Source organism: Vitis riparia, chromosome 10, assembly GCF_004353265.1.
Source record: "Vitis riparia cultivar Riparia Gloire de Montpellier isolate 1030 chromosome 10, EGFV_Vit.rip_1.0, whole genome shotgun sequence".
In the NCBI taxonomy this organism is placed as follows: Eukaryota; Viridiplantae; Streptophyta; class Magnoliopsida; order Vitales; family Vitaceae; genus Vitis; species Vitis riparia.
In genome coordinates, this window is record NC_048440.1 from 15,467,197 (window position 1) to 15,482,273 (window position 15,077).

The following is a 15,077-nucleotide window of genomic DNA, read 5'->3' on the forward strand; positions in this document are numbered from 1 at the left end:
TATAGATCTAATAGAAGGTTTTGATCAACATACACACACATAAAGAAACTAAAAATGACGAAAAACAGGCATGCTAGCAAATATAACAAGGAGAAAGAAGCACACAAAAGATCAATATAGCTACATCGATCAGTAGAATCTTTCATGGAGTCATAGTGTGAAACATGTAGAGAAGTAGCACTCTTAACAACATACTTGGGTGACCTATGCCCATCAACAAAGATACTAACTTGTCAGAGTATTAAGTTCCTCCACTTGAGAAAAGTTGATCCCTGCTTTTTAGTGTTTCTCAAGATAATCTGTAGCTTGCATCCGCTAGGCACTAGATCATCCCCACAGAAACTAAAAACAGCAGAAATTACTGGTCCTTGAAGCATATTAACTGCAAAGAAATTAATCACAAAGTATTAAACAAATGTTGCATTAGGTTATCTAGTTTTTAACAGTCATTTGGAACCACAACTATGATGATCTATAATAATGGTGGTGGTTCATACTTTTGACTTTAAACTCCGCAAGAAATGCCATGGGATTGATCATCTTGTGATAAAGCCTTATTCCTTCCTATATGGGAAAAAACATGAATTGCCTCCGCTCCACATGGATTTTGGAAGGTTTGAGAGAATTTGCAGGGGAGAAGGGGGGGGGGGGGGGGGGGGGGGGGGGGGGGGGGGGGGGGCGCGGGGTTAGTTTAAAATCAATAAATTTTTCTTGCATGTTCTTCAAATTTGTTTCTTTTCATTCCTTTCCTTAATGCCAAACAAAGTCTTATCTCCTCTCTCTCTCTCTCTGTATATATATATATTTAGTGAATAGTTGAAAAAGTAAAGTGATCTAATTAACAGTACTATTGAGTGGATCATCTTACACTTTCATCAAACAAACCCAACATAGTTACTAATCATTTTTGGATTGTGTGTTCATGATCATCAAAGGACATAAGTTATTTGACCTAGATATTTCTAATTCTGTAAACCATTTCACTATATTGGGAGTGCTATGACACTTGGAACATGTGAAATATGCACATTAAATGAATGACAATGCAAGTGGTATGCGAGCAAGTTAGAATTTACGGTGATTAATGAAGCATAGATGATGCTAGAGGTCCTCACACTAATTGAAGAGCTGGTTGGTCTTGGCGAGAGTATGATTGATTTGGTTGCAGTTCATTTAGTTGGAAATAGTTTCTAGAGTCGAACTGCTGAGATGGCATTAGTTCATAGTTAGCTCCTCCTGGCATCAAGCTCATCTGCTGTTGGTTTCTCTCATTCTCGGCTATCTATGACACCCGAAAGAGCCTCATTAGCCACTAATACACTTGAGAGAACCTCTAAATCACAAATAAGAGTGAAAGAGGGAGAGAGCTACCCTTGCTCGGAGATACTGGTTATCATTATGCAAGTCTATTTCCTGCAACACAGGTTTATCATGAAGAGGGAAGCATAAACAAATAAAATGCAAGGAAATGGGAATAAACTTCATATTTATCATCAACTTCCTTTTTCAGTGGATGTTCCGAGGTAGGGAAACTTTCTTTAGTTTCTAACAAAATACATAAGCAAATAACATAACTGCAAGCAGTTTTCAATTCTATTAAGGACCCTCAAGAATATAATATTACATTAATCTTGCAGTTTTCCTATTCTATATATATATATATAGATATATATATATATATATATATATATATATATATATATATATATATAGAGAGAGAGAGAGAGAGAGAGAGAGAGAGAGAGAGAGAGGGGTAGGTGTTGAAGAAGCAGAAGATGCTTGGAACATATAAAGAGAATGAATAATTACGTGAGAGAAAGGGAAATTTTTGAACATGAGTACCCCAATTTTGTGTTGCCTAATCAAGTCAGCAATCTTTCATCTTTAGTATGGAAGTTTATTATGCGCATTTTCATGGACAAGTTCAGCCTTCCATATAGTGATATATATACTCATACTTTCATTGATGACAGCCAGTTTTCTTGGTGATTGTAGGCTTTATGATCACCTCAGAAGAGTCAAACACTCCAAAAGCTCCAAAATTTCGTAAGCCATACTCATATTTCATTTTGAAAACTTAAAAGTCACGAATTACAAGTAAAAAAGGGGGGATTTCAAGAATTATAATAAGGTGGATAGAGTATAAGGTCCAATGTAAGTGTCATTTAATTTAGTTTTGCTCGTGTTTTTATGCTTTCTATTATCCTTTATGTCTTTCTCCTTTTCTCTCCTCCCAAATGATAACAGATTACAGTTCTTGAGTATCATATCCGGATAGTTTTTTGGCATGTGCTCAGTGATATGGAGCCAGCACCAGATGGACAACATCAAGGAGATTGTCACTATTAAAAATTATCATATTGGCCCATACCTTTTTACAGAACATGCTTAGCAGGAGCATAAATCTCTGAAAGAGATGCCTGTTCTAAAGCCACTTTCAGTGCCCAAAATATTGTGATGGATGATAGTTTATCAAGTAGATCTATTTCTGCTACACTAATTGCTCATCCACCCAACATTCTTTGAATTTAGGCATGACAATATTGCTAGTCCCTGAACTTAAACAATGTTGATATCAAGTAAAGCAAAATGATCACAAAGAAAAGATTGTTGGTTTCAACAAAAGGAAAAGCCTCAAAATACAAAGTGAATAAGCAAAAGATGAAGTGGAAATAGACTAACCATTATGAATTACCTAATTGAAAAGTTTTTGGCAATTTCCAGTCATGTGTTAAAGATTTTATTTATTGAAAAAGCTTGTGAGTGAATGAGAAAGAAAAAAAAAATCTAGAATTATATTGCAGTGGAAAACTTAATCATAGTTCATAAGGATGAGAGTAATGGCAGGTGAAAAAAGGATTGCCAATTTTTAACATTACTCTAATCCATCATTAGGGACAAAGAAGGTAAGGATTTAGGGCAGAGAAAATCCAGAGTTGTATCCATCATATGGTTCCTTTTATGTCATTGGTCCAAACTATCCATCCCTTGCCATCCTAAAGTCCTCTTCTTTACCTATACTACCATGGATTTTTTTTTTCCCTTTCATTATTTTTAAAGATAGTGAAATCAGTAATAGTATATCTTCTTAAGCATGATAATCAAATTAACTATTCATGTTTTGAATGTATGGTAGATAATAATCTACTCCCATAGGAAGCTCCTAAAAGAACCTTGCAGTGCCGTTTTCCAATACTTTCCAAAAGGTTTCAACTGCTTATGGAATCAACTTAAAACATTTGATCCTCCTAGTCATTCCAATAAACTTTAAGATAAATCCAACAAAATGTTTAACTAACTTCTAAATTAATTAGAGTGTACTTGAAATGAGGAGCTTAATGGGGTTGAATATTCAAAAACAAAAATTCTCTTCAGGAAGGAGCTTGAGAAGATTGGCCTCAACACTTGGACCCTCAAAATTTTGGTGTCTTAGGCAATTGTGTGCAGCATAGAAGGTAAACCATATTTCAAACATGGTATCATAAATGTTAATTCCATGAGAGTGTGACATGTGTATATTAATTACCATTACAAAGACAGTCTTGGACCTTCTTTTCCATCCATCCTTTAATTAGGTAGCCAAATTTAGAAATTGTGGTAGAAATATTATATTTAAGAACTGATTAAAAGCTAGTTTAAATGCTATTAGTAAATCAAGATATGTTAATGACTGTGATATTGAGAGGTAATATCACCTATATATATATATATATATATATATATATATATAATATGCATATGTTTAAGTAGATGAAATTTTTGGAAGTAGTATAATGAAGTATGGAGTCAGCCAAGAAAAGCAAATTATCAGACTAGTAACAGTTTCTAAATTCAAGGCTAGTTCTGGGTTAAAAAGGTCTTCTTCATTATATCATTACTCAGCTTAAAAATCTGACACCGCAAGCTATATTCTCTTGGCTCACATGCAAAGAAAAGAAATTTAGCAATCCACCATTGTTCAGCCAATTTATATAGGAATCAGTTTTTGCAAAAAGAGTGTAAGAATTTTTCTAAGGTAAGCATTTCTTTTGGAGAAATTTGGACTAGTTATTCTATAAAGGTAAATGTTCTACCTGGAGCTGGAGTCCCATCTCCTTCTATATCAAAGAGTTTAATTTGTGGAAATGTTCCATGTTAATCAACCTTAACCTTCTAGTCAAAACTTCTATGGAAGTGTTCCATGTTAATCAGCATTATGATTTGTAGTGCAACAATGTACACAACTTCTGCCTCATTTCTTGCTTTCTGTTTGGTCCTTAGCATCTTCATAACCATGTGTAATTTATATTTAGATAATCTGTTTAAAAAAAACTCTAAATGAATGAATTTTTGTAATTGTTTATCCATTCATTTTTTTTGTAGTCTTCTCCAAAAGCTCTTCTAGGGTGACAAATGATCAAAAGCAAACTCCAAAACCAAAACTAGTTGGTAAGTTAAGTGAAAGCATAATAAAGCCCAATGTTTTGTCTAGCAATTTTTTGGTTACATGAAAGCTATAGAAGCTGCTTCATACTATTCTTCTTGTGCCAGCTTCACCCTACTGTGGGAAATACATGAACTTATTTATAAATGATTGTCTAGCTAAGTTGGTATACAGTGAAAATTGGAATTTTGTGTTTGAAATGCATCTTAACTTATGTGGTGAAGTTGACATGTAATGAAAGTAGTGTTTAGGAGGAATATATATATGTATAAGACTAGGCATATAGTTACCCTCTTTTGCATATACTCGATCTCAGCAAACAACAGCTCATTCTGTTTGAGATTGGAGAAAAGGGAAAGAAAAAAGAAACGAAAAGAAAAGAAGAGAAAACTATTAGAAAGGCCTCATGAGATAGAAACAAGCAAAATCCCATAGTATGAAATAGATACCTTTTTGGATCTGATTCTACTTATGCCTTTCTCTAACCGAATCTCCAGGCTCTTGAGGTCCTTGAAATTCAAGGAGCCCAGAGACTCACCCAGCATGTGCCTGGAAATATGGGTTGTGAAAGAAAAGGTAAATGCATCAAATTTGTATGAAACAAAATAAATATTCCTTAAGATTACCTGTTCGAATTCTGCAAATTACGAATCTGCTGATGCAGTTTGGAGGATTCTTGCTGGTAGAACTGAGATGTATTTCCATGTATGAGAAAATATGATTAAATTTGTATGACTGAACTTTATTTAACAAATGCATCCACAAATTTATCATCCTAAAAAGACGTTCTTCCTTGAATATAATGGCTTAGAAGTCAGAAAACATATGCTAGCAGACTAGAGAAAACTCACCAAACTAAAATGAAAATGGCAGGCAATGACTATATTTGAAGCTCATGAAAAAAGAAATGCATTTGATGGAGCCACACAAAATTATAAGATGCTGCTCTATATGATGGGCAAGTGAAAGTTTTAGGTTAAAACTAGAAATTTGATCATTTTCATGAATTTGAAGTGGGTTATGGTAACCTAACCAGAAAATCCATCAGTTCAAAGGTTTATCATATTCTGCTTGGATCCCACTCAGCCCAATTTCAACCAACTTTCATGACCTTCCATCAAGATTTACCACATTGAATTATCAGTTTTATCACATGCATTCCTTGGTAATCTCCCATTTATGCCCATAATTTACATTCTCTTTCAAAATTCAAGTGCAACCATTAATTCACATCAAATGGAAGAAGCTTTTATCAATCTTTCCATGCAAATAACAACTCCCATCAGCATAAGGATAAATGAAACACACACCTGAGCATTGGCTTCAGAAACGGACCCGGTGTTGGAGGAATCTGCGCTTGCCTTCTTATACCTCTCAATTGTTGATTTAACACTGCTGTCATAGAGTATTAGTTAAGTGGAATATCTAGTATAAACTTTAAGACGTCACCATATGATATAGCCATCATTTTTGTAATTCTAAGAGAAGAAATTTTTCAGAAGGCAAAAGAGAAATGTAGGAACAAACAATAACAGCAAACATTAGAGCATCCACAAATCATTGAATGACTATGGGCCAGATCGACCTCATAGATTGATTTATGTCAAACATAGGCAGCTATGGTGTTTAACCCTAGGATGTTTCTAAAAGAACATGTCCTGCAATGGCAAATATCAATGCTTCTATCTTCAAAGAAATTAAGAAGAGAAATATTGCTATGAAGAAACAATCATAAAAAAATAAGAACTCTTTATTTGTCTGTTCTTATCTTATACACTTTTGCCATCTCAACTGCAACATTATTTTTCATTAACAAGCTACAAAAAATCATTAACTTTTCTGTTGATTTAAATTTAAATTTAAATTTCTGCCACGTGTACCGTACTGCAAAAGAGACATAATTATGGACTTAAAAAACTACAGAAGGAGAGGCTTTGTTAACGGTCAAATCAACCAACTCCCTCAGTTAACTGAATCCAATACGTAAAGCTAATTAACAAAATGAAAAAATGTGGAGTGTGTTTGAAAGAGGCAGAGGCTCAACTCACTATTGAATGTGACTTGATGTAACTTAATATTTTCTATATTAAAATATGAAATCACTGAAAAAAGGACTTCTCTTTCCTCGAGTGCTGATACCTTAAATTCGTCGAGCCACTGATTGGCTGTCTCTGCCACGTTGGAACTGGTTTCCACACTATGATTGGCTGGACCATTTCAACGCTCAGATCTCAGACACGTGTCCGAAACCCAGTTACCCAGTGGGTAATCGCCTCAACCTTGTCCTTTTACCCACCTCGGTGAATTCAAAAAAATGGCTTTTTAGATCAAAGGAAATAAAAACTGAGTCTTTTCTGTCATGTGTAAGACTAAGGACAGCAGATCAGAGCCGTCCAATTCAGGAGCAGCCAATGTTGTACGTTTCCCATGCATGAAAGAAGCAAAATGCTCAGAGCTCTCTCATTGGCTCTCTCAGAGAGCTCGTACGTTGTTTCTCTCTCTAAGGTCTTGCATAAATATATCTATGCAAGATCTTCAACAAACGCAAATTTCATTCACTGGTGCTTACAGTGGGGAGATGATGACGAGTCTCAGAAGAGGCAATTTCATTGGTGCAACTCTCTCTTTCACTCTGTCTCAGCTCTCTTTGGTGTTTGGGCTACCGAGGCTTTGTGAAAGGTTCAACCCAGAGAGCCAAAGAGATGTATATATAAGCACAAGAAATGCAAACCCATGAGACTGTTTTCACCTTTGGAGATAAAATTAGGGTTCGGATTGATGAAAAAAAGAGAACCCCAATATTGGAATCATGAGACCACTCTTTTGTCAGAAGTCTTAAGAACTGAAAAATCGTGCGTGACGTGACCCAAGATTCTGTAACTAAGAAACTACGCCACCAGGTCCACCATCACGCATCACCCACCACCTAATCTGCTGTTGATTCCTAACCAGAACCCCCAGCCGGCACATGTTCTGTGGAGCGGGAAAAAATCCAAATGAAAACCCTAGGCGGGTTTGATTGGCTGTGGAAGCGTCTTTTTACTTTTTACTTGTTTTAAGGAATACCAGTTTAAGAGTTGGGAACTAGTTGAGAAACCTCATGTGGTTGCTATTAAAACCTAATTTGGGTTTGTTTGACTGGTGAATGGTGGTAGTCTTTCACGTGTTTAAAAATCGTGAGATGAGAAAAATCATTGAAGATATCGTGCAGATTAGGAAAAACCCTAATCTGGGTGTGATGGGTTGTGACCCATTACGACGGTGGTTGGTTGGAAACTTGGAAAAGGGTGATCTAACATGTTTGAAGAGAAACCCATTTGAGTTGTTTTCGAAACCCTAATGTGGTTTTTGAAAAAATGGTACGTGACAACTTTCTCATAGTACTTCTATTTTCTTTATGTGTGTAATTTTCAACTGACGTGATATTAAGGAAGTGTCAAGGAGATGGAGAGAAATGGGCTAATGAGAGAGTGACAGCTTTGTTCTACGCTTTCTTAACCTCATACACATGACATGTACCAGAGAGAGAGAGAGAGAGAGACAGGAATAATGGAAGAAAAAGATAAAGGAAACAGCAAATTTTAACAACAATGGAGGAGATAAGAGGCTGATCTCACAGACCTGCATACCTTCCCAAAATCTCTACTTGTTCATATATACTACAACAGTAAGCCTTCCATTTCTATCTATTACCACGGATCTATGTATCCAACAAACTATGAACTAAAAAAGGATCACAAAAAAGAAGAAAACCCATAAAGCTCACAGAGGGAAAAAAACAAAATGGAAAGAAAAAAAAATGAATCTTTGTTAGAGAGAAACTCAAATCTCTAACTGCAGGAAGAATGATTATGTTCTTGTGCTTGAATCCACCTAAAGATCTATTGCAGGAGCTCAAATCTTGGCAACCAGGAACCATAATTCTAACTTAATAAATTGTAGGCCTTCAAAAAGGGAAAAACAAAACCTTAGAAGAAGCTGAGAAAAGAAAACAAAGGATCAACAAGGAGAAATTAATTAATTAAACAGTAATACAATACCTGTTGTTGGCATATTCGTAGAGGCGACCGCGGCTGGAGAAGACGATGAGGGCTACCTCTGCATCACATAGGACAGATAATTCATAGGCCTTCTTGAGTAAGCCGTTGCGGCGCTTGCAGAAAGTAACCTGCCGGTTAGTGGTGTTTTCGATCCGCTTGATCTCGATCTTCCCCCTTCCCATTTTTCTCTGGGGGGAGACCTCCCTCGATTGGTTTTGGAAATCCGTGGTTGCTGGCTGAATCAAACAGCAAAAAATGGGTCCATAAAATGATAAATTTTAACATTTACTCTCCCAGTTGTCGCTGAGAAGTCGTGGGAAAAGAAAGGAAAACCCTGGAATCTTACAACTTGTAGGATTCCAATTTTTCCTTCCTTCTCCTACTGCTTCTCATCGATCAGAAGGAGCTTATTAACGTGGAACTCTAAGATTTGAAGTGAAAAAACTGACAGCCCCAAAAGAGGTGAAGCATTGAAAAGTGATGATCAGATGATGTTTCAGTTTTTTGCAGACCGACCTGGTGAGGAAACAAGGGGGAGAAGATAATTAAGGACAGAAACAAAGGTTTCTGCCTATGCTTTCTCTCTTCTTCTTTGCTAAAATCTACTCAGTAGAGATGCAGAATATGGAAGGTAGTAGCTCTAAGAGAAGGGTATTTATAAAGTAAAAAACCACCCTTGCTCCATTAGCAAAACACTTTACACTAATCTCCCCACCCCCACCCCCTCTCTCTCTCTCTCCCTCTCTTTATACTAGTATTATATTCTCTCTCTAATTAGCTCTGTATTTATGTGTATAGTTTTGTGGGTGGTTTATATTGAAGAAGTAAAAGAGAAGACTAAAGAAGGGAATCACTCAGACTCCATTAACCATTCATTTCTTCTTTCATGTGAGTGATGAGCGCACTGAAGAGAGAGATGAGAAAAGGACTTCTGAAAGCGATTTTTAATGGGGTGAATGAGACGTTGGGATGGGTTGTCCTCAAGGTTAAATCTTGTTGCAAAGAACAAAAAGAGGGGACCTCCCAATTTTCTCTCAGTAGGTATTATTTCTATTAACTTCTTTTCGCATATTCCTATTGGGAAGAAGATGAATTTTTCAACACCCATCACCACCATAGAACCATATGTACACTGTGACTGTCTTCTGTCAGAGTCATCAGTCCAGTGAATTCATTCAAAAGAAATTAATATTGCTTCTTGTTTTTAAGATATGGCTGTGATAAAAGGATTTCAAAGCACAATATTAAGTATTAACTCTCCCCCATCACTACAAGGACACCCCCCAACCATCCCCATATGTCTCTCTACATGTTGAGATTTATTCTCTTATTTATGTCCAAAATTATGAGTGATAAAAGTGAAGGCGACTGCCACATGACATCCCAGCCCTCCACTGGATCCCCAATCTCGAAACTTATTTATATGGGAATAAGGCAAGTATCAATTGCCTTGTTAAACAGCAATTTGGTTTCCTCTTTTGATGTGAGGCCCATTGGTAGGGAATGGTGGATCCTCCTCCAGGACTAGATGCCAATCCCACTTTTGCCTTTTATTTGGTATGCTATGGCACTCATGCTCTGCTCATGTGAGAATTACTCACTTTACCAATTGGCACTACTTACCCTTATCCACCTTTGCCCTCCTTTCTCATCCCTTTGGTCTGATTCAACCGGCGATAAGATTTCTTTCTCATGGTTGGTTGTGCCATTCCGCTCACTTCTGTTAGGACATGTCACTGTTCCATACCCACCTTGGTATTACATGTCAAACCTTACCTTGACTAGTCATTCCTTAGCAATGAATTGTGTGGTGATTCTAGCTATGAACTTCCGACTACATGATCATTGTTCCCTTCACGGCACAAATGGCCCATTTGCTCACCGATCCAAAGTGTTGGATGACGTTTTTCTTCATTAATGAGTACTTGTGAGAAAGCTGAAAGGATGGTTCATCCACCGTCACACATCTTCTCCACACCGAACTTCTTATATGCAGATTTTATCTTCTTTTTTTTGTTTAGCTCTTAACAAGATTTCAAAGTAAGGGTAAAGTAACAAGAACCCTGACTTCACAATCAGTATGTCAGCAAAACTTACCTATTTGAATTCTTTAGCATTGGCCATGCAAATTGTACTCTCCCATTTTAGTGAGTCAAAGTTTGCAGTTATAATTCAGCATATGACTCCAGCATTTGATCAGAAGGGAAAAGATTTACACAAAGGATGATTAAAATTTATCTTGCCCAGCTGATTTTTGTGCATTTTCTTTTTCACCAAATGGGGTCAGTCCAGAGATGGGATCCAACCCAATCTCATCTACTTATATGTCATCTGGGCATAGCTGAAGTTCTCAATTGTGCTAATTTCGTGGCCTATTTTTCCTACTCTTTCTGTTAATCCAAATCATCATTCTCGTCTTGGCTATTCTTGTCACACCAGACATGGAATACATAGGCCCCAAAATATATTCCTTTGTACTTTAATGACTCCATAAATATCAAATTTTTTCTATAAAATTCTCAGTCCATTGATCTTTTGGTTCAGTTGAGGACAGGTATTTTCATATTTATTTTCTTACTTCCTCTCCATTATAATTCAACAACATTTTCATGATTTTCAATTCACCTCCTACTCATGGCTTTAGGTCTGACTGAGCTTACTTCTAAACTACAAAGGTCATGGTAATTAAAATTGTTCTCAGAGGTCAAAATCTTTAAGGCCACAACAAGAAAATCTGCACCATATCTTCTGCGAGGACCACATCGGTAACAATGAGAGCGACGTCCATCTTACTTCGGCGCATTCAAAACATTAAAACCCATTACAGTCACTATGATATCTTTACTATTTCCTAAGATTCAAAATGTGAATTATCAATTATTCATGCCAAAGATGAAAGAATATCAAAGAATGATTATGAAAAACAGCCACCTTAAAACATTTCCTTATATAAAACATTTAGAGATGAACATCTCTCTCTGTTTACCAGATAATATATATCATCAATTTGGTTAAGCTCAGTACCCAAATTGAGTTGATATGATCATAAGAATAGCAAAATGATGCAACCTTATTGTTAGGTATGAATTGGTAGTGTTTCATTAGAATCGCCGAAAGCCAATCACATATCCAAAAGAAGAGGTTTTCCAATTTTTAGCATAAAGTAGAACAGCTTGTTTTTTCCCCTTCATTTTTACATGATTGTCACTTCTTCAAGTAAAAAAGAAGGATCAAAATGAGAGTTTTCTTTTAGAGAATGTTACTTTATTCGCACACGTAATGGAAGAGAAACATGGCGAAAGTACATGCAGAAGTTTTATGAAAACTTCATATTCTTTATAAAGGGGACCACAAAACAACATGATATTTGTATTGGACCTTCAAATGATGGTGAGAGATGCAGGCCTTGAATGCAAGACCTAATCCCATAAATGCAATGCAACCCATCAAAATCTCACCATCCATTTTAATTTTCGCCTACTTTTCTACCACTCGGTTCATCTGATTACTTGGTATATTTTAGCCAGAAAGATTGCTAAAATTGTCTTCACAGGAACTTGGAAACCATAGTGTTTTTTTTTTTTCAAATAGTTTGCAGCTTTATTAAAAGATGCTTCTTTGTTAATCAACTTCACAAATTAACATCGACACTCTAAGCAATTAGAGGTGCATAACTCTAAATTAAAGAAACAAAAGTACCGAAGCTCACCAGTTTCAAGTCTATCTTCGGTTTGGTTCTAAACAACAAGGGTTAATGAAAGAACCATGTCCTACTACAAAGGAAAGCATTAAACAATAGAATCAATTTGTTTTGATTTCTAAGAATTGCAGTAAGGAGCTTTCCCCTAGGCCCCAAAAGCACTGTTTTGATTGGTTCCTATCCTTGAGCTCAAGCTGTCTTTGGAATTCACTTTGTTGTCTCTTGATCTATAGTATCACAGGATCATGACTTCAAATCTGATCACTTCAGCTACATATTCAAGAGACATCTGTTACATCTTTTGTTATTACTGTAATTGATTTTCTTTCAAATAAATCTTTGACTACGATCACTAGAGTTAGACTATATAATTAACAAAAATGCACAAACATAGTCTGCAGATTTAGGGTAAACCATCTTGGTTTCCAAATGCCTCAAAGCATTATTATTTAGAAAACGATTTTTTTTTTTATTTTTTGGTTTTATGGGATTGTGATTACTATTATGGCAAACAGATATCTCAGGTTAATTATAGGGAGGTGAGGGATATCAAGAAAAATCTGCAATGGATGATTCTCAACTTCCTGTGGACATAAGCACACTGTCAAACCAAGTAAATGCTCTGTTCTTTGAATCAATTGTTCTTTCCCTCACTTTTTTGTTGTTCCATTGTTTTATAGCTAGAGTTCATAGTTGTGCTGTAAAACCTAATCCCTTTTGAGTTCTAGCAAGGAAATAGTGATACCAATCCAATAGTCCTGGAAGCAAGAGGCTTATTTCTAGCCACCAGTTTGTGGGACTCCTACCTATACCATTAGTATAGAAGGCAACTCGTATACGACAAGCATGAATTAGTCATCATCTCATTAACCCAACTTGCCTGTTGCTTGCTGAAAGTTGTGATTCATTCCACTTGTATTCCATGTATGCCTAACCAATGTCCTTCTTTTTCTTTGTAGAAGACTACCTCTACCACCTCCCACTTAGTTTGCAAGTAGTACTTATGGAAGCCTGCTTTCACTTAGCATACTACTTTCTAATTTTGTTGCTACCAACTTGAAACCCTTGCAGAATTCCACAAAGAATTACTTTGGACCTGTCAACTATCTCGCTTTTAGGCCATTTTTTTCCACAAATCCTTTTGATTTTATTCTTAACCTTTCTTTTCAACAAAGTGAACCTATTAAAGGCAAAGTGGTAGATGCGTTCACAATCATTGTAATGGTGTACAATTAATCCGCTCCTTTCTTTTCTTTGAAATTTGCAAATCATATTGTTCTTAACAAACTTACCCTTGCCTTCAAGTTAAACCCATTAGGTTGAACACGGTAGATCCCATATTTCTCACAAAAAAGAAAAAAAAAAAAATGAAGCCAGTCCTTAATTCTTCCTTTAAGCAAGCACCCACAACAAAAATTGCAATGTAGTTTCTTGATTGCCAATAAGTCAATCTCGGTTGGTGGACTGAGGGTACTTCAAGTAGAACAAACCTAGCTTGGTATCCATTTTCCATTTCTGCAGAGAAAGTTTCTCCTTATATACCGGTTTATTTCTCTAGTTAATTGACTTTTTCCTTCATGATGTAACCTTCACGTTATATTTTCACTCTAAAGTTTTCCAATTATTATGGAAGTCGTGACTCAAATTTTTCCTATTTTTCCTTGAAATAACTCATGCAATTAATGCATCAACCCAAACCAAGAGTGTAGTTGGAGAGTGGTTACTTAAGCTTAGTACAACAGCTTTGATCCTGTTGAAAGTCATAAATTGACCTCAAATTTGTTGCTTAGGTCTTCATTCAACATCACATAGCCTTAATTATCGATATAGCTTCTGTTATAAGCCAACTCCACTTAGGATGACACTTAGTTGCACCAAAATTGAAGAATAAATGTGAAGAATGCACCCAAACTGGCATCGTTACTAGCTTCCTTGCCATAGAAGTTAAATGCACTTCTATTAGAATATATCTGTAGAAGCAAAGCTGCAATTGATCATTCTACTTATGTCAATCTAAATCTTTCGGCACCAGCTACTTATGGACAAAACATTGTTGTCTGATAAGACTGGACTTGGAGGTATGGTTATTTATCATACTGTCTCTCGTCTAATTTTTTTTATGTTTTTGGCCAAATCCCAGTCCCCACATCTCATTACTGTTTGTATTTTTTTCGGAGATATCCAAGGGAGTTGGCAAAATGTAAAGAAGATTCTTGTGAAGCCTGCCAGAGGTTGGAACCGGCTCATAAATATTTGACCATGACTTGGACAAGGCATATACCCCCTTGCATTAACCTAGTTCATTTGATTCTACCACAAGCTTAGAGACTTTCATGACCCAAACAAACATTTAGCCTAAGATCAAAACTACCGAGAAGTAGCCTAATTATGATTAATCTCCATCAAGATGAAATAAAAATTCTTGAATTCATGCTTAGACTTTGTCTTGGCGCCAGGACTGTCCTTCCAAATTAAGCCTGAAATGTTTCAAATATTTCTCTAGAGATATAGAAATACCCCGAAATGTCCTTCCAACTCCTTTTTCTTTTCAATGACATTGGCAATTTCTTAAATATTATGGATGGGAGTAACTCCCAACTGTTAAGGACTAATTCTCTCCGATTATGAGGAAATTCATGGTCAGATCTACATATTTTATAACACATGAAGGAAAGTTCCTCGTTGAATTTCATGTATAAGGTGAATGAACATTGCCATATCCCATACTGCCCATACCTTTATACATAGAAACTAACAAACCAGCAGGTTACCTTGTGACTCTGGAAATCTCTGAATTGGGAAAATATTGTGAATCCTTATCAGATAAGGAACTGAAATGTTGAGTCACTTGGTTGGCCATGTAAAACCATTTTTCCTTGTCACTTGTAGCCCACTTTGCTCCTCTCCTTGCAAT

At 36.1% G+C, this 15,077-nt stretch overlaps 1 protein-coding gene across 5 annotated transcripts; it reads right to left on the reverse strand.

The window, feature by feature from the left end:
* Positions 1-9,176, reverse strand: LOC117922865 (floral homeotic protein AGAMOUS). Of its 5 annotated transcripts, none has more exons than XM_034841055.1 (9): positions 8,980-9,176; positions 8,464-8,695; positions 5,734-5,818; positions 5,050-5,111; positions 4,873-4,972; positions 4,714-4,755; positions 1,372-1,413; positions 1,116-1,282; positions 1-382 (listed from the first exon to the last, which is right to left on the reverse strand). In XM_034841055.1, the coding sequence occupies exons 2-9, from the start codon at positions 8,643-8,645 to the stop codon at positions 379-381; spliced, it is 684 nt and encodes a 227-aa protein (XP_034696946.1). In that variant the 5' UTR covers positions 8,646-8,695; positions 8,980-9,176; the 3' UTR covers positions 1-378. The 5 variants fall into 5 exon arrangements, with proteins under 5 accessions (XP_034696946.1, XP_034696945.1, XP_034696943.1 ...); XM_034841054.1 differs by having other exon boundaries at positions 8,464-8,699; positions 8,980-9,175; XM_034841052.1 differs by lacking the exon at positions 8,980-9,176 and adding an exon at positions 8,913-8,949 and having other exon boundaries at positions 5,734-5,815.
* Between the last annotated feature and the right edge of the window lie 5,901 nt (positions 9,177-15,077).